The following is a 21,044-nucleotide window of genomic DNA, read 5'->3' on the forward strand; positions in this document are numbered from 1 at the left end:
AGCCTATCTAGCCTTTCTCTGAACTCTACAGTCTGGTCACATTTCAAAGCATCAGCTCATGCCCAGCTTTCTCTGTATTTATTATTAATAGAAGGTCACTTCGCCAAAGGACTAAAAAGAACTTCTAGATGTGAATGCTTGGCCTTTTCCCCTTGAACTTTGGAAGAATCATAAAGAATGGGAGAAGGGCCATAGGACTGTTATGATAAAAATATGGGATCAGGGCAGAGGTTTAATGATTTATTAATTTAAAAAAGAGAGGAGGTGAGAGATGAGAGAGAGAGGAGGTAAATTAGTTTTAAGGAAGGATTATCCTGATTAAAGCATATCTATTTTGCTGGTTCTTTTGCAGCAATGTGGGCCCTCAGTCAGTTCAAGAGGCAGAAGTTAAGGGAAAAAAAAGAAGAAAAGCCCTATGCTTCTTCTCTGGACTTATATACCCCTTAGCTCCTCCCTGCCTAGTGGCCTTGTACCTTGACTCCCTGGCTGAAGGTAATTTTCCTCACACAGGACTGAAAACAGGTAGATACCCTGATTTTCAAAAAAGAAGAAGGCAGATTAAAGAACAACAACTTTCAATTGGGGACCTTGGCTTCAATCTGGACAAAATTATTAAAGGGGTGGTTTCTGACTGTTTAGAAAGAGAAATAGTGACTACTTAGAGTCCTCACAGGTTCAGTATGCTAACTGGTTAGTTCATGCCAAGCTAATGACATTTCCTTTTTGAGTTGAATTTGAGGGCTACTATAGCAATAGATAGAGAGAATCATATATCCTGGATTTCAGAAAGATGTTAAGCACTCATTATATTCTTGTGGATTAGAGCCTGGACAATACCAATACAGTTCTGAGAATTTGGATCTAGTTGAATGATCCCACCACTACAAGTCATAATTAGGCAGTCATTAATGGATCTGTTCTTGCCCATCATGGTAATGTTTACACGAGAACAGAAGAAAGTGCCAAGGACCAAGCCCACGATAAAGGAGCTCCAAGCGATGGTGAAGCATCACTGGCATTTGGGAGTGCAGAAACCTCAGAGTCCTGCCCAAGTGAGACCATAAACACAAAACTGGGAGTTGAGCCCCCTGGAATGCATCGAGGATGTCACACTTCATGCTGGACAACCAGGAGACTAGCAATGACTAGCAGAGCTTGGAGTTGCCCAGCTGTCTATGTACCACCACTATCGGGCCCCTAGGAAGCTAATTAGGTAGAAAGACTATTAAGATATCCTCCTCTCCACCAGAAGCTAGTTTTTTTTCTTTCACTTGCTTTTAAAAAGTGTTTATTTTGGTGTTGGGCCAAGAAAATATGAACACTGAGGTGGGTCTTTAGAAGACTGTCCGCGGTCCTATTCTGTTCCACATTTTGATCATTAGACAGAAGCATAGATGGCATGTTTATCAAGTCTGCCGGGGACATGAAGCTGGGAGGTATAGTGAACACACTGGATAACAGAATCAGCACCCAAAAAGATCTTGAAAGGCGAAAATGATGAGCTGACTCTAGTGGGATGAAACAGATAAATATGAAGCCCTACATGGGGGTGAGGACCATAACTGCAAGCTCAACATAAACCGGTTATGGAGCATGGTAGCAAGACAAGTAAAACAACTTTGCCCTTACACCCGTACTTCCAGAAGGCCAGGAGTGAGGGTCCGGCTGTCATTTGTCCTAGTCAAGCCATCCCTGGCATATTCGGGGCACATGTATTAGGAAGGTCGTTGACCAACGGGAGGGGGGGGTGTTAGCCATCATCTGGAGGAGAGGCCTGGAAAATCCAATATGAGCATCTCTGATGAGACTGGACAAGGACACTCTGGTCTTCAAGTGTTTGGAGGCGGTTATGGGAAAGCCCTATTAAAACTGTTTTCCCTGGCCTCACCGGGCAGAGCTGTCTTCAGAAAGCGGTTCCAGAGGAGCCAGGACGAAAACAAAACCCCCAACCCAACTTGCTTACAATGAGAGCCGCCCCAAGGCAAGCACGAAGCTCTTGGGAAGGCAGTCACACCAAGATGATGCTATAAAAAGTTATGTCAGTTGCACTAAATCACCTCCGAAGTTGTTTCCAGTCAGGAGCGAATGGGATTCGGAATTCCAGGGCAAAGGCTCAAGAGAAGGGGAAGCTGAGCTATTGGAAGGGAGGAAGGAAGGAAGATCTTTGTCAGGATGGAACTGTGGCAGGACAAGGTGGTGCTGCCGGCTGCGGCTGCTGCTGCTGCGGCTGCTGCTGGTGGTGGCCGAGGGAAGGCGCTAGGCTCTGAGCGGAGGGTCCAGGGGGAGAGGTAGTAGCTGGCTAGGCTGGGGCTGGAGAAAACTGGAGTGCCAGGTTCTGCGGAGGTGGAGGTGGGGGTGGGGGGACCCTGGGGCCAGATGGGCGGGCGATTACCAGCCCCCTTCCCCTCCCTCGGGGCGGGCCGGCGCATGCCCCCAAACCCGCGGTGCTGAGTGCGGATGCCGCGCTGTGGTGGTCCCGGAGCCCGGGAGGGACGCGGTGCGTGGCAACTGCTCGGGCTTCGGCATGTTCACCTCCGCCCGAAGGAGCTTTTCCATCGAGGCGCTCGTGGGTACCCCCTCGGAGCCACTGGTGCGCTCTGCGCCCGCCAGGCCCTGCGCCTCGGCCACTTGGACTGCTGCTCGCCTGCTAGTCCCGGAGCCTCCGGTTGTTCCGGACCGCGGGGCCAGTGGTCGCCTAGGTCCCGCCCCGCCCGGTCCCCGGGACCCGTGCAGTTGTTGCCCTTGGCTTCTCCGAAGCCGCTTGTGGACGCCGAGCTTCTCGGGTAAGTGCGGCAGAGCCACTGGGAGCGCGCGCCGTCGGGGAGGCAGCGCTGGGGGGAATGCCCTGGATTTGCATGGTCCCGCCAGCCTCTCCCCCTCAGCTTGGGACCGTGGGCAAGTCACGCCGCCTCTTTGCACCTTAGTTTCCCCATCGAGAGCGGGGGCGTGGGGGTTGGGTGTGGAGGTGGAGGTGGTGGAGGAGACGGGGTCTGAACTAGATGATCTCTGAAATAGCTCTTCCATTTGTGACAGTCTGATTCCAGGAATTGGGGCAGTGCCGACCCCAGAGGGCAAGCACGGGATGCCTCTGGCCCAGTAAGAGAGCCTGGGTTAGTTGGGGGCCTCCCCTTGGGCGGCGGGATGGAGACAGTTGAGTTCCGTTGCCTCACGACCCGTAGCCAAGCACTCCGGACGGGATGGGGCAGCATCATTAGCTCTTAGACTAGGAGCCCCAGCTTCCTGAGAGCAACTCAATCCCCATTTCTAACTTGGATCCTATGGGGGAGGCAGTTCTAGCATTACTATTCCCGTTTTACAGACGAAGTAACTGAGATTCCGAGAGGGGCATATACTCGCTCAGGGTCACAAAATGCCCCAAGTAGCCTAACTCGATCCAGTCTCCTCATTAAAAATCCGGGCCTCATTCCAGCTCCCTCTGACCCTGTCAGATAGCGCAGAAGAAGCGGCCATGGTTCTACAGTCTACAGATGAAAGCTTCATCTAGGAGCTGGCTTTACCCTTGGGCAGCAGGGGCGGGGGGGGGGGGGGGGGGGGGTGCTTGTGTCTGCGGAGCTTAAAGTTGGGGGTGGGGGAGTGGGAAGGAAGGAGAGACAGAGAAAGAGAGAGAATGAAAGAGGGTGAGGGAGGGAGAGACAATGAATGAGAATAAATGAGAGAGACAAGGAGAATGAATGAGAGACAGACAATGAATGAGAATGTATGACAGAGAATAAATGTGATCTGGGCACGGGGTTTGAGATTGCTGTCGCTGCCAGGGGTAGTGGTACCAAAGGAGTCCGTTTTGTATGTTTTGAAGTTGTAGAAAGGGCCCTGTGACACCTGATAATGGAACATGGATGTGTGGGGACAGTGGTTTGGGAAGAGCAGCTTCCCAAGGCTCTCCTCCTTCAGGTCATCCCAGTAGCCTTCAGTAAGAGCTCTGGTCACTCACTCACCACACAGATCCTCCAGTGGCCTGACATATGGGTGGGTAGGGTGCACCTTTGTAGGAACTGAAGGCAAATGCTTAAACATCACCAGCTACCAAAGCTCAGTATTAATGGCTCCTATTTTTATAGTGGTTTAAGTCTTGTGAAGCCTTTTCCTCCCCAAAAGCCTGGGGATTAGCTAGGACAAATATTGATACTCCTTTCCTAGATGAGGAAAGTTTCAGAGATGTTAAGGGACTTGTTAAGGGACCCAAAGCTAGTATCAGAACCAGGATTCTTTCCCTGAGTTTACCACACCAAGAGGGAAGACGTAACTGGCCAGGCCTCCACATGTACAGAGGGATAGACCAGGGTCCTGGAGCAGCCTGAACCTTCAGCAGCCAATGACCATCTGAGGCAGCAGGGAGAATCCTGGAGCTATTCTAACAGAGGTTGGGCAGCTTCCCTTGCCTGACCCACTCCCATTCCTGCACTCCTTTCCTACTCATCTGAAATCTCCAGTAATACAGAGCCTTTAGACCCAGGCTTCCCTCATCTGAAGAAGTTCATTAACTCTCTTTTGACTTAGGTAGTTGGAAATGGTCAGAATGTCACAGAAATAGTGGCAGAACCGGGGAACTCCCACTCCCCAGCCTGTCTCATTCTCCTCCTCTCCAAATGTGCCCTGCATTTTCCTTTGTGGAAGCAAGAAAGATGAGAGGCAAGAACTAGCTCATAGCCGTAGTCATGGGACTTAGAGCTGAAAGGGTCCTTAGAGATGATTCAATCTAACACCCCTATTTTACAGATGAGGAAACAAAGGCCTAGAGAGGTTAAACGGTGCTTCAAAATCTCCCAAAGAAGTGATGAGGTTGAAAATAAACGATAGAATTTTACCTCAGTCTTGAGGCCTCCAAATCTAGTACTTTAGAGTTCTATAGAAATGGGAACTCCTGAGCTTCCGTGCCAAGATAGGCATTAGAGGAAAGTCCTGGGGACCTGGGGAGAGAAGAAAGGGGTGCTATTCTACACTGCTCTGACAGCCAGATGGGAAGGATTAACCAGAGAATACTGGGCTTTTTTTTTAAACAGAAATTCATTCTGCTGAGAACCTGATGCTTTGTGGGCCCTTTACCCGAAAGCCCAAAAGGATCCGAACAGCTTTTTCACCATCCCAGCTCCTGCGACTAGAAAGAGCCTTTGAGAAAAATCACTATGTAGTCGGAGCAGAGAGGAAGCAGCTTGCAAACAGCTTGTGTCTAACGGAAACTCAGGTATTGTTTTGTTTTGTTTTTTGGGGGTTGGGGGGCAGAGGAGGGAAGTAATTTCCAAATCTTACACATCTTCCTCTGGTTCCCTGCTACACCCAGGGACAAGGACTTTAATGAAAAAGGACCAAACTCTTCTCAAGCACATGTCAGAGGAGCCCTTTGGTGTAATGAGCACAAACTCCAGCCTGTCTAGTCACGTGCATGTAAACTTGTTTCCCAGAGGTCAGACCCAGTATTTAATTAGAGGAAAGGAAGGGCTGAGAGTGGTGGAAGGACCCAGAAAGAGGCTATTCCAGGCACCAGTGTAATCAAAAGACAATGTAGCAAGAGAGGAGAGTGCAGACCAAGAATTTAGCTGCAGAATCCCTGGGGAAATAGAGCTTTTGCCCTGGATTGTCCTCTCAGCAGAGACTAACTTCAGATACAGAGGCTACGGGTCTCTCATTGAATGCAAGAAAGGGGCTGGTGGAGGATATCTTGTCTTTTAGAGGTGGGTTAGACCATCAGGCTGGGGAGTTGTAATCTCATTGGATTCCTCCTGCAGGTAAAGGTATGGTTCCAAAATCGTCGAACAAAACACAAAAGGCAGAAGATGGATGAGGAATGCCCAACAGCTGAGGAGAAGAGGAAGCCTGGACAGCTCAAGAGTCAGTGGCAGGTGGCTGCTAGGCAGGGCACTGATGAGGACATTGATGTGACATCGGAGGATTAGGTGTGCTCTTAGGGACGGGAAAGTACTTTCTTATGAAAGGATGCTTGAAGCCTGGTCCTCGGACAAGTTTGATGGCTGAAGCAGGACCCTCTTTGGGCTGAAGGAGTTTAGGAATTTTCCAATGATATCTTTAAAAAAATACCACCACTACCACCACCAGGAATCTGTTTCTGAAACTAACAGACTCTCAAAACTTCAAGGCAGCAAACTGGAAAAGTTGAAGGTTTTCATGGCTAGGAGTGGAGGCACATGCCTGCAATCCTGCTACTGACTCAGCTGAGGCTGCCATATTGCTGGCGCTCAGGATCTACAGTGTGCCACACCAATCAGGTGTCCACACAAAATCTGACATCAATATGGTGCGCCCCAATAACCAGAGACCACCAGGATGCTTAAAGAGGGAAGAACCAACAGAGTGGGTCATCGGGCCCATTCTGATCAGTAGTGGAATTGGGCCTATGAGTGCTCAGGGCTCTTCCATTCTGGGTGAGATAAGGAGCCTATATTAAAAAAAAGTTTTACCAGGAAATTGGCATTTTTTGCTTTGAGAATATAATCTGGAGCTCCAGATAACCACATTGAAGAGAAGCTGGTGGAGCTACTTCATTTAAGATACCCCTCAAGAATCCAAAGGTTGGAGAAGTCTCTTCTGGAACGAAGAGACCTCAGAGAAAGCTGATTCATGATAAGGCTTGGCCTCTCTGGCCATCTTGTCTGAGCAAGGTTCTCTCAGCCATGCTCTCTCACATCCCTTCAATTCATTCATTACTTCAGGTTTGTGGCTAAAGAGTCAGATTGGAAAAGGAGGCCCCGATTTACTCAGACAACCTCTTTTTTTGGTAACTGACAGACATGGGGCAGCCTGGTGTTTTATACACATCATATATATATATATATATGTATAGATTGATACCTTCATTGCTGTATGCTTATCAATGGATCTATGATCCCTTCCTTCTCTCCATTGCTGCAGATCCTCCCCACAAGCCTTTTCATCTTGTGTGATACTTGCCTGTGTTCACCCATCAATCCTCCACAGGGTATTTTTTTTTCCAATTTTTCCAATGTGTTGGGAGACCTTTCTAGGTCTCTTTACATTTCATAGATACCAGGGTAATACTTGGGCTAGCCGCTCTCCCTCAGCCTTGGGCTCTTGCTGCTTTCCCAAACATATATTTACTGAATATCATCCCTCATGCCTCTTGGAAATATGTGGACATACAGCATGACCTGTGTCCACAGATCACGTGTCTATACTTTGACCTTTGATTTCCCTTATAACTTTATTCCCAGCTTTTCCACCTTACAGCAATCCCATGGTGAATGTGTTAAAAAAAGATGGGTTTTGGTGTTGTGCCAGGAAGCTGCATTAAAAGCACTGTGCCTTTTCCCAAGGATAGTCCATCCTTCTCTCTTCCTCCTATTGAATTCTGAGCCTAATGCATCTAGATGCAGTACCTGTCTCAGGTATATGTCTGGATGCATTATGGGGAAGGTCAAGTTTAAGAATTCTGTGAGCTTCCCTATTGTGTCACTCTCTAGTGATGGGATGTATACTCTTCTCTGCTTATCTCTTTTCTTGGTTTATAGTGCTTGACTCAATATTTTTCCATTCTCTGGTGGCCTTCTGTTGCTGTCTGGACAATACAAAGAAGTCAGTTTGAATTTCATGAAATTTGTAATATTTTCGCAGGAGGTTTCTGACAATAAATCCCTCTTCCACTTGGGGACTAGTAGAGGGAATGGTTACAAGTCCTCTGCGGTTATCACTGACTTTACCTCCTTCAAACTGGCAAGGAAGATGGAACAAATCTGCCCTGTTGCCCATATGAAATATACCTCATCTGTGTATGATATTTAGCTTGTGAAATCTCACAACCCTAATGTTTGGATCAGAAAGGAATATTTTATTCCATTTAATGGAAGAATTAAATATTTTGGTGCATAAATTGACCATGTTGTGTCTCTTATATGCTGGGATGAGGAGGGAAGTTTTGGGGCAGGGGAAAGAGTGATTTTTATCCATTTAATTTGGCACTGGATGGCCAGTGTCCACCTTCAAAGATGCATTATTATTGCTGAGAACCCCCTTCCTGGTGGACCCTACTTTTCAAGAGGTTTCTGATGTGTTTTTTCTCTTCTGTTCTTGCCTCACTCTCAACCTGTGAGTGACACCTATCTAAAATAATCTTCCATAATTAGAATCACTTTCCCCAATTTGCAATGATTGGCTTGTGTCAGGCACAGTTATTCACACACCCAAGTTGTATTGCTTTTAGTTAGATGCTATTTCTATCTATCATGTTTGCTTGTCTGCCAACAACTGGGAGTGCTCTCTACACTACGCTGGGGTGGGGAGGACCTGGGTTCAAATGTGGCCTCACATTTCCTAGCTGTATGACCCTGGGTAAGTCACTTAACCCCAATTGCTTAATCTTTACTACTCTTCTACTCTGGAATTGATAGTATCGATTTTAAGGCAACAAAAGATAAAGGTTAAAAAAAAGTATTGAGAACACTGATTAATGTTGAAGACCAACTCTGATGCCAGAGGACTGATAGTCTACCTATCTCCTGTCAGAGAGGTGATAAACTACAACTGCAGAATCAGACATATTTTGTAGAGAGCTAATTTGTGTGGATTTGTTTTACTAGCCTATTTGTTACAAAGGTTTCTTCTTTTTCCAGAGGGGGAAATTGTGGGAGGGTGAGGGAGATTATGGATAGAATAGCCAAAAAAAGAAAAGGATAGAAGGTTGACTTTTTTTTAAGGCAGAGAACAGAAGGAAAGCCAGAAAGAAATACAGCCATGCAGGAAAGCTTTGATGGCCATAGGTTCAACTTATAATGTAAATGATAGAAATATGCAATTTCATGTTCAATCCACTATTCTACCCTGTGTATATAAAAACCTATTTTATTTAGTGTTTGGTAAGTTCAGATTAGAAAAAAAAATTTTAATTATTTGAAGATTCAGAGCATGGGAAAATTTATGTGAATTGATGCTGAGTAAACAGAACTAAAAATGATGACTAAGCGATGTAAATGGAAAGAACAAAAAAAGCAATCATGGTGACAAAGTTAGACCTAGAAAGCGATGAAAGAATACATCTCCCCTTCTCTTCAGAAAACTATAGGTGTGCAACATTGCATTTAATGTCAGAAACACTTGCTTGATGTGTTTAATTTTAAATGCTTTTCCTCCTCTATTTTTTGTTATAGGTGAGGCGAGGTGATAGAGGCTATAGTTTTAAATGAACATGGAAAAACAAAAAGTATCAGTTTAAAAGTGGAATTATTCCCCTAGCCATAGTAATAAAAAGTATTTCCTCCTCATTCTCCTCTTTAAGTGACAGTATCTTTTATATTCAGGTTACATATCCATTTTGAGTCTATGGTGTAAAGGGATGATCTAAACCTAAGCCAAATTGCTTCCCAGTTTTGACAGCAGTTCTTGTTTTTAAAAAGTAATTTATCTTGAGTTTATCAAACAGTGGAGAACTATTTTTGATTATTCCTTTTTCTTGATTATCTGGTCTATTCTTCTAATGAATTTTTTTTAGCCAGTACTAAATTATTTTAATAGCTATTGTTTAGAGACCTAGAATACAACCAATATGATGTTCTCTTAGTACTTTTCATTTGTTTTGGAATTCTAGACCTTTTTTCCTCCAAGTGAATTGTTTTGTATAATTTTATAGAATCTCCCTTTGGTAATTTGATTAATATAGTTCTATATCTGTAAATTGATTTAGATAGCATCATTTTTATTGCCATAGTCCAACCATAAGTAGATTATCTCCAATTATTTGTCTTCCTTTACTTCTATAAGTATTCTCAAGCAGTATTTATATATTAGGAATACTGGTACATTAACTCCTATTTTATGCATTCTGAAACTTTCAACTTTTTATTTGGGTTTTGTTAATACTATATAGAAATGCTGATAATTTTTGTGGACTTATTTTGTATCCTATTTCTTAACTCAAAATGCTAATATTCTTATTTCTTTACTAACTTCCTGAGGTTTTCTAAGTATATTATGGCCTCTACAAGTATCCTTTTTGCTTTTATACCTTCAATTTTGTTCTCTAGAATTATGGCAAATGATGGTAGGGAGACGGAGTATCCTTACTTTGCCCATTTATACTGAGGAAGCTTTTAGTGTTTCTCCATTGCAAATGCTGGCTCTTACTTTCAAAAAAATGTTGTTTTTAAACCCTTACCTTCGATCTTGGAATCAATACTGTGTATTGGCTCCAAGGCAGAAAAGTGGTAAGGGCTAGGCAATGGGGGGTAAGTGACTTGCCCAGGGTCACACAGCTGGGAAGTGTCTGAGGCCACATTTGAACCCAGGACCTCTTGTCCCTAGGCCTGGTTCTCAATCCACTGAGCCACCCAGCTGCCCCCTCAGAGATATGTTTTTGGTCATATTAAAGATCTTTCTTGAAGGTTACTCTTGAGGGGCAGAGGAAGTGCAAAAAGAAACTGCTAGCTATTCAGAGTGCAATATAGTATAAACACTGGGTTTAGAGGACCTAGGTTCAAAGCCAGGGTCTACTACTTACCATTCAAGTCACCTTGGACAAGTTACTTATCTTTATAAAATGAAAGGGCTGCACTGTATAGAATGTGAATTCATTATTCCTAGTTCTGCCCACTGAGGCCAAGAACAAGTCTTAATCCCTTTGCACTGGGCTGATCTCTCACAATCTTCCTCCTCATCCCCCAGGAACCCCAGAACAGTGAACATGCCAATAAGATACTCCCACTCTGACATCATCTGGTGGACTGGAAAACTGTCCTTATTATCTTCTGATAGCCATATCCCAGAACCTTTTTTTTTTCTTTGAAAGCCATAGGGTGAAAGCATATAAATTTAGTGTGAAAGTTGGGAGGAAAAATTGCTTATTTCCTACCTCTTCTGCCATTAAGACAAGGAAGCAGGATCTGGAAAGCAAGGTGAGCCAATTTATCGCCTTGCAGCGTTTGGGAGCTCACTTCAGAAATGGAATACATGAAAAATTCACTGTCTCATCATCACATCTACCTTTCTTTCTGTTGCTGTCCAAGAATTAACACATAATTCCATATCGCTAAGTTTTAACATCTCTATTTTCACAGGAATAAATCAATGATGGGAATTGAGGGAAGGCCATTAGGTCACATCCACACATTGTTCTCTATTCCTTAAAGTCCTGAAAGGATCTAGGATACCTTTCTTTATCTTGCTAACAGGTCATTTCCCATGAAATTTTGTGCCATTATAAAGTTACGTACCAATGATTTGATCAATTTGGACATAAATGAGGGTTGGTAGGACTCCTGATTCAATCCTGCAGACTTCATGTCATTGCACCATTTTTACAACCTGTTGTGGATAGAATGGGACAAAGGACCTCCATTCAGTGACTTTGATATGTTTATAACCTTGACATTGTATTCTCTGTGGATCTGGCCCAGTATTGTCAAACTCAAGTAGAAAAGGGGCCACTGTGCTTAAGGATCCTTGCCGGTCCATAAGGATTTAATTTTAAAATGTAAATTATCAGTGTTTTATTATGTTTTTATTTTAATAAATATTTCCCAATTGCATTTTAATTTGGTTTGGGCTGCTAGCACTCTGGAATGTTGTGGGCCACATTGGAACAGCATGTTCAACACCTCTGGTCCTGGCTATAGGAAATGGATGTTTCTGGGCTATGTGTAAATCAGTCAGAAAATTACACTGTGGGTCATAAAGAATGTATAGTTTCTTTCCAATGCTGGGTATTGCAAGTGATCTGACTCATTATTATGGGAACTCTGTAAGACTACAGAGACTTTAAAATGGGCCTTCTTATTAGCCAAGAAAATATGCTGTCAAATTTCAGAAAAGCAGCAAACTAAAAACGGCTATACTGTAAGGTCTCCACATGAAATGACACACTAAAAAAAATCCAGGTTAAGTTGAAGGATCACAGATTTAGGGCTGGAAGAGATCTTAGAAGTTATCTAGATCAATGCCCTTTTTAAAGATGAGGAAACTGAAGCACAGAAAGGTCAAGTAACTTACCCAAGGTCACAAAGGTAGTAGAGTCACTCAGAGCAGGTCCTCCTTTTTATTATACCACAAGTCATGAACAATACTATTGAGGACCGTAGTCTGTCTGACAATGTGCTCTAGATCCATATGCATTCAGACTATCAAAAACTTAAAGGACTGTATGTGCATAAAATGCCTCCTGCATGGTATAAGAGTGCCAGATCAAACATACTTCTCACTTTCACTGACCAGCATTGTGTTCTGTATATTATAACTGCTTAATAAGTGAATTACAGAATTAAATGTGTTTTAGGGAAATCATGAAGTTGATCTTTTCCTTACAGAGGGAGACAAAGAGAATCCTGACAGCAAGTTGTGCATCTTAAGTTGGTAATATGGGTAAACTTAAGAGTCAGGAGTCCAGACCTTATACGGAACTGAATCTGTATCAACTATGCATAAGAGTAGGATGATGGAAGGAACAGACTTTTTCTTCTAAATGAAATATGGTGCATTTTAAAGACATGTTTAGCATGTGTGTATGGGTCAAGATTTTTTTTTCTTCAACATAGGCCAATAAGTAAAAAGGCTGTTACAGCAAGAACAAGTCATGCATCATGGTGTAAACCTAAACAGCTAAGACATGAACCATAGCAATTATGGAAGCCCTTTGCCAAATTCTGTTGCTCCTTTGACTCAGGCTCTACTGGAACCTTCTGCTCTGGGGAGGAGGAAGGGGCAGATGAACACAATGTCTTGCTGGTATGTAGACTATTCTGGGATGTACCGTCTGCATTCTCTGAAAAGATATCCCAAAAGTCTTCACAGTCCCTTTCTTTTGGGAGGCTTAATTTCTTTTTGCTGAATGGAGTAAGTGCCTTGCTGGCTAGCTCCGGAGGCTCTTGGTGTGGCAGCCGGAGTAAGGAAGGTGACATGGTTGGGTAGCTACTTGAATGCTTCGGTATTGAACTGATACCCTCTGTGCTTTGGTTTAAATCCTGGAATATCTCTTGGCAGGAATGAAGTCTGAACCCCAAGCCTTGAGTACTGTCTTGTGTGTTGACTTCAGTTTCGTGGGCCATCATGACAGGTGATGCTAATGGATTTAACAAAAAAGAGAGAGAGAGAAACATAGGAAAACTAAAGACAATGATTCCCCCACGTCAAAGTTTGCTGGTTTGGGATAAAGACTTTCTGAAAACTCACAAAGTTAGTATAGCTTGTCAATGGCAATTTGTTGTAGAAACAACAATAAGCATTTATTACATACTGACTATGGACAATGCAGTGTACTATCATGGGGGATACAAAAACAAAATGAAAAAATAACCCCTGCCCTCAGGGAACTTGCATTCTATTGGAGAAATACAACATATACAGTTAAGTAATCATAAGATAAACTGTCAGGTGGGGAGAGGAAGAATTATTAATTGGGGAGGATCACAAAAGCTTCTCTTAAGAGGTGGCACCTTGGCTAAGTCTTGGATTCTAAGAGGCAAAAGTGAGGAGGGAATGCATTGACAGCACAGAGATGGCCTTTGAACACAAAGAGGTTGGGAGATAGAATGCCAAGTTTGGGTAAGAACAAATCTATGACCATTTGGCTAGGCTGGAAAGTGCTTTAAAGGTGGTCTGCATCTAGGTTGTGATGGGCTTTGAATACCAAACTAAAGTTTTCATTTTAACCTAGAGGAAACAGGGGAACCCCTGAAGATTACTGGTCAAAAGATTAGCATGGTGGCACCTGTGGTTCAGAAAGATGATTTTGGCATCTGTGTGGAGACTGGAATGGGAAGGGAAAGGACTGCAAATAGGGAGACCAATTTGGAGGTCACTGAAATAGTCCAGTTTAAAAGTAATGAAGTCCTGAACTAAGGTGTGGTCTTGTGAGTAGAGAGAAGGGGATCAACTTAAGAGATTTGTTGCAGAGATAAAATCAACAAGATTTGTCGTGAGAGAGAGTGAAGATTCCAAGATTATAAACCTGGATGACAAGGAAGATGAAGGTGCATTCAGTAGAAAAAGGTAAGAAATTTTGGAGAGGGGGCCTGAATTGTCCCTTTCTCCAAAGATATTAGGTTCAATTATGGATATGTTGAGTTTGAAGTGCCAAGAGACATCCAGGAAGAAATATCTAGTAGGCAGCTGATGATGTGGAACTTAGGAGGGAAATTAGGGTTGGATATATAGATTTGGGAATCATCTGATGACTCATCAAAAGACAAATGTAGAGTTGGGGCAGCTGGGTGGCTCAGTGGATTGAGAGCCAGGCCCAGAGATGGGAGGTCCTGGGTTCAAATCTGGCCTCAATCCCTTCCTACTGTGTGACTCTGGGCAAGAAACTTAACCCCAAATGTCTGACCCTTACTGCTCTTCTGCCTTAGAACCAATACAGTATTGCTTCTAAGATGGAAGGTGAGGATTTAAAAAAAAGAGAGACAATGTAGAGAGAGAAGATGATCTAGGATGGATCACTGATGGATAACTCCCCACTAAGGGAGATGGATGATGACTCTGCAAAGGAGACTGAGAGGAAGCATTAGGACAAGCAGGAGAGCCAGGTAAGATTAAGTATCAAGAACACCAGAGGAGGAATTGTCAGGAGGAGGAAGGTGGGTCAACATTATCAAAAACCATGGAGAAGTAAAAGGATAAAGCTGAGAAAAGGCCATCACACTTAGCAATAAAGTGGTCATTGGCAGTTTGGAAAAAATTAGTTTTAGGGTAGTAATGGAAAAAATTGCTAAGAAGTAAATGAGAAAATTAAAAAGTGAAGATAATTTGCTATGAAAGATATGAAAAAATAAAGAATGATACTTGAAGGGTTAGCAGGGTCAAGTGAATATTTTTTAATGAAGGGGAAAATCTGAGCATTTTGAAGGCAGCTAGAAAGGAGTCAGTAGATAAAGGATTGCTGTTGAGATCCTAGTTGAGAATAGATAACCTAAATTTGTAGTAGGCCCAGTCTGCACCACTGTGACTTCTTCAGCCAGTGTTTAGCAGCACATAAGAAGGAAAAGAAAAAGCAGATGGTAGGAGTAACCTGTGATTGGTGGTAGGTAAGTTATGAGAGTCAAAAGAACAAGAGAGTAAGGAAATTGCAAAGTCCCTGAGACAAAGAACTCACTAACTCGCCAGGCTCGGGAAAGAAGGGAAATGAGAACAGAACAGGGTGGGGGTGGGGGTGGACTGGAAAAGCAGGTAGTGGTGAAGTAGATAGAGGACTTGGTGAGAGCACAGAAAAGCATTAAGAGAAGTAAAGCTGGAACAAAAAGAGCTTTTGATATTAGGAATTTGAAAAGTTCCAGATCATGGAGGTAGATCTATCAGCTGATAATGAGCCATCTCTGTGTGGTGGCGGCAGTGGAGAAGAGATGTCCTGGGAGTTGAGGAGGTTACTGAACTGCAGGGCAAGGGTTTTTGAGGGGGCATCAATATTTATATTCATAATACCACGGAAGTCGAGATTAAGGTAAAGAGGAAGGCTTGTAGTGAACTCCTTGAGAAAGGAGGAGGAATGACCAAGGGGTCAGTAGGTAATTGCAACAAGGATCTGGATAGGGTGATATAGACTTCAAAGGAGAAAATGTTGCTGAGTGATACTGGTAGATAGATGGATGGTATATTCCACACCTAAGTAAGTTTAGTCCTCATCCTCGTCAAATTAGATACCATCCTTTTCCAAACTTCTCAATAACAACTCACCTCTAGCTGAAAATGTATATCCTGATGAACTAGGGGCAGTAACTGATGTCTTCTCTGATTCAGTAACATGGCTGTAGTCACCAATATTGGGCTAGGAACAGGGAACAAATATGGTTATTGGATCTAGTAGCAAGACATTCCTATAGTTTCAAGTATACTTCATAACCATCTGGAGGAATCCTAAGCTCAACGCTGGCAAATAAATTAGCCTTCAAGGCTGAGGAATCTGAAGCCCTAGCTTCAGTTTTAGTAAATTAGCTGAAATATGCCCAAGGTTTGGCCCATTCTATCGCAGTATATGAAGATCAATGTGTAGTTGATTTGGGAGCTGCATAAAACTAACTACCACATCCCTACAATCCCTATATCGTGGCTTTAAAAAGTTGTTCGGTCGTAATGGACTTCTCCATTGGTGGTGGTGTAATGTCCCTGAACAACTTTCAGGGATCCAGGAGAAAAAAACACCATTCATAAGCAAAGGATAAACTATGGGAGTGGAAACACCGAGAAAAAGCAACTGCCTGAATACAGAGGTTGAGGGGACATGACAGAGGACAGACTTTAAATGAACACTCTAATGCAAATACTATCAACAAAGCAATGAGTTCAAATCAAGAAAACATCCAATGCCCAGTGGACTTACGCGTCGGCTATGGGGGGTGGGGGGGGGGAGGAAAAGAAAATGATCTATGTCTTTAACGAATAATGCTTGGAAATGATCAAATAAAATATATTTAAAAAAAAAAGTTGTTCGGTCTTTTTAGTCATGACTCTTCAAGATCCCATTTGGGGTTTTCTTGGCAAAGAGCCTGGAATGGCTGGCCATTTAATCTTTTTCAAGCTCATTTTATAGATGAGAAAACTGAGTCAAATATGGTTAAGTGGCTCGCTCAGGATCACACAATTAGTAAGTATCTGAGGCCAGATTTGAACTTAGAAAGATGAATCCTCCTGATTCTAGACCTAGCACTCTATCCTCTATGTCATCTAGCTGCCCTGGCTTTAAAAAGTAGACCCTTCCATATTTCAAATTCATTCTATCTTGATACTGGCCAGAATCATATCATCATTTTTTTTGGGGGGGGGGTAATTAAAACCCTTACCTTCTGTCTTGGAATCAGTACTGTGTACTAGTTCCAAGGCAGAAGAGTGGTAAGGGCTAGACAATGGGGTTAAGTGACTTGCCCAAGGTCACACAGCTAGGAAGTACCTGAGGCCAAATTTGAACCTAGGACCTCCCATCTCTAGGCCTGGTTCTCAATCCACTGAGTTACCCCTCTGCCCCCCACATCATCATTCTTAATAGATTTATATATAACAAGTTCTTTAAAAACAAGGAGAAAACTACAAAAAGATAAAACAAAGATGTCAGAAGACAGATTCTTACTTACCATAGGAAAGGGAGTTGCTTTATAAATCTTGCTTCTCTTGCTCATTAATCTGCTGTGGAGCTTACCAAAGGATGACCATGACCCACTATCTCTTGGAAAAATTGGCTCTCTCTCCTGGCCTGAAATCTCCATGAATTGAATGGTGAGTTGTAGACGTCCAAGATACTTATTGGTCTTCCTACTTTTGGACTGCAGGATGAACCACCTACATGAAGGAAATTCCCAAGAAGTCACTGGAAGTCACATAGTTGCATTACCTTATAGTGGTTTCTGACAACTTTAGGAAGTAGCCATACTATGCCAATGATACCACAGACTGAAATCTCATCCTATACATAGATCGTTTCTCAGTCAATTGTAAAATTTCCTGCTTGCTTCACAAAACCTGGCTTCCTCTTTTATCTCCATTTTCCTTTTATGCTACCAAACACATTCTCTATCTGGGTAAGTGTTTCCCTGGCTTAAAGGATATGAATAACACACTTCTCAAGGAAAGATTCCTACCAAGTGGTCCTATAGAAATCAACCAGAGATTAAATAGTTGATGCCCTAAGCTATCCCTTTTATTCTTCCTTTGTTCAAGGGCATTCTTATAGAAAGTTCTAGAAGTAATGTTACTCCTTTTCTTTCCTCTATCTTGATCACCAGGAATCTATGTTCCTCCTTTCAGTGATCCTATTGTTTTACCCTTTCAATGACCTGATCCCTCTTATTTTCCTCTATTTAACAAGTTCTCCTTTCACTAAAAATTCAGTTTTTTTTTTTTTAAATTTAAAAACCCTTACCTTCTGTCTTGGAGTCAATACTGTGTATTGGCTCCAAGGCAGAAGAGTGGAAAGGGCTAGGCAATGAGGGTTAAGTGACTTGCCCAGGGTCACACAGCTGGAAAGTGTCTGAGGCCATATTTGAACCTAGGACCTCCCGTCTCTAGGCCTGGTTCTCAATCTACTGAGCCACCCAGCTGCCCCCTAAAAATTCAGTTTTAAGGATTTTCCCCCTATTGTTCAAGTATATAGCTTGTATAGCCAGTATAGCTCTCTCTTGATTACCCATAGTAATAGGAAACTGAAACATGTGAATCTGCAGTCTAAACATTTCATTAAAATGGGTAATTTCAGCTTCCTCCCTCATTTAGTGTTTTACTTGTTTAGATAACAGTAGACTCAATTAAATTTCATCTGGTAGAGAAATTGTAAGTGGGTAGGTAGCAGCAGGGAAGTTAAGCAAGGGCCCAAATAATTCCCAAACTGGAAACTTATTCCCTAAATGACTTTCTTGGTTTTATTTAAATATTTTTCTATTGACTAGGTTATGTAACTATTTTCTAAAGGGATTATGACTTCCCTTGAGTTGTAATCCTTTGAGACTTCAAGAAAGGGGAAAAGATTCACAGGTCCAAGAGACTGATGCAGTTTAATATTTTGTGATATTTACTTAAAATAGACCATGTATACTAGGGGACTACTGATATTAAATGATCATTTTACCTTTGGCAGGGAAAGCTGATGAGAATAAAAGATTAATTCCAGAGGGCTAGCCCTCAAATTCACATTCTAGACAGAAAACTTTGCAAAAGATTGTGACCTTGGCATAATGATGCAACCTTGTTCATTCATCTGCTACCTACATTCCCTTCTACTGAGGCAAAGATTTGCTTCCACAAGAAGAGAAAGAGTTCAGAAATCTGAATGATCTGTCCTTAAGTGTGTGGGGATCCCTTAATTGTGTGTGGGAAAAGCCAACTCTGCTCACTCATTGTTCCTCTTGGTTTTGTCTTGGAAAATCTGCTTCAGAGAAATGGATATCTGGCCCAGGAACTGGTCTGCGAACCACTGTGAATGATGCTTGACTGTTAAGACGAGGTTAGGGTCCTCCCAATTATCCAGTTTACCAGGCAACTGAAGGATGCAATCCTCTTTCCACTCAGGATTCAGGTTGTGACGCACCACTGAGGTCATATATTTCTGTTTCTGGAGCCGCATGATCACATAGGCATTGCTGAACCCAGAGCGTCCTTTGGCCTGTAGATTCTGAGCCCGAAGGATGGTCAACTGCATGTGAGTTGGGTACCATTCTTTTTCCTTGACTGCCCTGCTGAGGAAACATCCAATAACCACTGCAGCCATTTACTCATGTAAATTAGGTTCTAGTAACCAAGAAAAAGTCAGGAGTAGAGACCAGCAGATTTAGATATACTTACAGATGATGCAGAGTCTAGTGATTCTAGTTAGAGCCACTGAAGAAAGGACAGACTTTCACCCTCTTCAGAGAAGGACCCTCTGAAGTGCTAGGAGTGGAAGCTTTCAAAAGGGAGGCCAGGATGTGGCAATAAGAAGGAATGATACCTTTTGCCAAGGGAAGTCTGGATAAGATCAAGAGTTGAGGTAACAGACTCCTTCTTGCTGGGAAGCTTCCCTTTTGTGGAAGCAGCAACTCTGAGGATTAGCTACTCCGTTGGTATGAATGGGAGGAAACAGTGCCTTTCTATGTGACTAGTAGATCTGGGGAAGCACCCTGAGGTTGATTCCCCTTGTATGGAAGCAGAGACCCCCCACACCAGGGATCCATTCCCCTTGGAAGGAAGCAGAGGCTCTCGGAACTTCCCCCCCAACAATTCCTGTTGGGTGGAAAGACTTGCCTTTCCCTTGTGGGGAAGTAGAGACCCCCCCTTCCTCAGGAGAGACCCCTTGTGAAGAAGCAGAATCTAGGAGACTCCCCTTGTATGAAAGCAGAGGTGCCCTCCTCCGGGGACTCCTTTTGGGTGGAAAGGCTCATCTTCCTCTTGTGGGGAAGTAGAAATTCTGCCCCCTCAGGGGAGACCCTTTGTGGGGAAGCAGGGACTCTCCCGGGGGTTTCCTAGAAGGGACGCTGAGAACTCCCCCTCCCACCCTCATATCCTAGTGGAGATGCAGAGATTCACCCTCAGGGGCTGCCCTCTGGGGACAAAGAGACACCCTCAGGGGGACGCCCTTTGTGGGGAAGTAGTGAGGGCCCCCACTCTCCGTGGGGAAGTAATGGCATCCCCCCTGGGGGGGGGCTACCAATGTGTGACAACAGAGATGTTGGGGCGGGCCCCTGCTGCGAACAACGGCCAGGGACAGGAGGCTAGTCCCTGGGGAGGGGGGGCGGGGGGGGTTAGCGGCGAGGACTCGAGCCGCGCAGCGTCCATTACCCTTCGTGGGGCGCGCGCCCCTTGTCCTGTTCCATTAGCTCTCACGCCGGCAGCGCGCGCTTCGCCGGCGAGAGGCTCCAGCTGTTCCTCCGGTCCATCCCCCGCGCACGCGCACAAGGAGGTCTTCTTTAGCGGCCTGCCCGCGTGCCCGTGAGTTTACTGCGCGAGGAGCCACCCTCCCCCTTTCTTACCTCTTCTGGTGACGCTTGCCTTGGGGGGAGGGGGGTAAACAACAGCAGACCCACCTCGAAGGACACTCCCCTCATGGACTTAAAGCTGCCTGGGATGCTTAGATCTACGGACATTTATAGCTGTCTCGCTTTACTGATGAGGAAACGGAAGCTGAGAAGCCTTACCCAAAGCCGCATGGGCAGTAAATGGCAGAGAAAGAATGAGGTTCAACTCCCGACTCCAAAACCTTTACATTTCCTGCTATACTAGGTTGCCTGTCTATTTGAGGTCTTTCATCATTAGAAAGTAAGTGTTTTACAGGGCAAAGAGGTGATTCAGTGGATAGAGTACCAGGTCTGAAATCGAGAGGATCTGGATTCAAATTTGACCCCAGACACTTCCTGGCTGTGTGACCCTGGGCAAGTCACTTAACCCCAGTTGCCTAGCCCTTACCACTTTAATGCCTTACTATCAATTCTAAGAAGGTATGAGTTTAAAAAAAAAGTGTATGGAAAAGAATATTGGTTTTGAAGTCATGGATTTCTAGATCCCCTGGGACTGTTAATTTATTTAATTTACTTTTAGCTTTATAATTCTATACTTCATCACCAGGCCCTTAGTTCAAGATTCGACTAAAATTTCACTAAGAGCCCTTCCAGTTCAATTTA

General features: G+C 43.7%; 2 protein-coding genes across 8 annotated transcripts; one reads left to right on the plus strand and one right to left on the minus strand.

Annotated features, from left to right (window-relative positions):
- Positions 1 to 2,052: 2,052 nt before the first annotated feature.
- On the plus strand, positions 2,053 to 7,863 carry LOC100031974 (homeobox protein EMX1-like). The gene is made up of 3 exons (XM_007474153.3): positions 2,053 to 2,783; positions 5,022 to 5,203; positions 5,745 to 7,863. The coding sequence occupies exons 1-3, from the start codon at positions 2,525 to 2,527 to the stop codon at positions 5,910 to 5,912; spliced, it is 609 nt and encodes a 202-aa protein (XP_007474215.1). The 5' UTR covers positions 2,053 to 2,524; the 3' UTR covers positions 5,913 to 7,863.
- LOC103106229 (rab11 family-interacting protein 2-like) lies at positions 6,737 to 20,371 on the minus strand. 7 transcript variants are annotated; one of them, XR_008915196.1, is made up of 7 exons: positions 20,206 to 20,371; positions 18,786 to 19,127; positions 17,034 to 17,238; positions 15,643 to 15,733; positions 12,725 to 13,033; positions 11,193 to 11,283; positions 6,737 to 7,549 (listed from the first exon to the last, which is right to left on the minus strand). XR_008915196.1 is itself a non-coding variant. In XM_056811700.1 (6 exons), exons 1-6 carry the CDS (start codon positions 20,238 to 20,240, stop codon positions 11,258 to 11,260), a joined length of 1,008 nt encoding a protein of 335 aa, XP_056667678.1. In that variant the 5' UTR covers positions 20,241 to 20,371; the 3' UTR covers positions 11,010 to 11,257. The 7 variants fall into 7 exon arrangements, 5 of the variants coding, with proteins under 5 accessions (XP_056667678.1, XP_007474216.1, XP_007474217.1 ...); XM_056811700.1 differs by lacking the exon at positions 6,737 to 7,549 and having other exon boundaries at positions 11,010 to 11,283; XR_008915197.1 differs by lacking the exons at positions 6,737 to 7,549; positions 11,193 to 11,283 and having other exon boundaries at positions 11,986 to 13,033; positions 18,925 to 19,124; positions 20,206 to 20,351.
- Between the last annotated feature and the right edge of the window lie 673 nt (positions 20,372 to 21,044).

Source organism: Monodelphis domestica, chromosome 1 (genome assembly GCF_027887165.1).
Source record: "Monodelphis domestica isolate mMonDom1 chromosome 1, mMonDom1.pri, whole genome shotgun sequence".
Classification (NCBI taxonomy): domain Eukaryota; kingdom Metazoa; phylum Chordata; class Mammalia; order Didelphimorphia; family Didelphidae; genus Monodelphis; species Monodelphis domestica.

Excerpts from the sequence above, each read along its gene's own strand:
- LOC100031974 (XM_007474153.3), top strand. The coding sequence starts at position 2,525 with ATGTTCACCTCCGCCCGAAGGAGCTTTTCCATCGAGGCGCTCGTGGGT. Across the intron at positions 2,784-5,021 it reads GTGGACGCCGAGCTTCTCGG|AAATTCATTCTGCTGAGAAC; the intron begins GTAAGTGCGGCA and ends TTTTTTAAACAG. Across the intron at positions 5,204-5,744 it reads TGTGTCTAACGGAAACTCAG|GTAAAGGTATGGTTCCAAAA; the intron begins GTATTGTTTTGT and ends TTCCTCCTGCAG.
- LOC103106229 (XM_007474154.3), bottom strand. The coding sequence starts at position 20,240 with ATGGAACAGGACAAGGGGCGCGCGCCCCACGAAGG. Across the intron at positions 17,239-18,785 it reads AAAACCAAGAGGAACAATGA|GTGGTTCATCCTGCAGTCCA; the intron begins GTGAGCAGAGTT and ends TCCTTCATGTAG. Across the intron at positions 13,034-15,642 it reads ATATACATTTTCAGCTAGAG|CATCACCTGTCATGATGGCC; the intron begins GTGAGTTGTTAT and ends TAAATCCATTAG.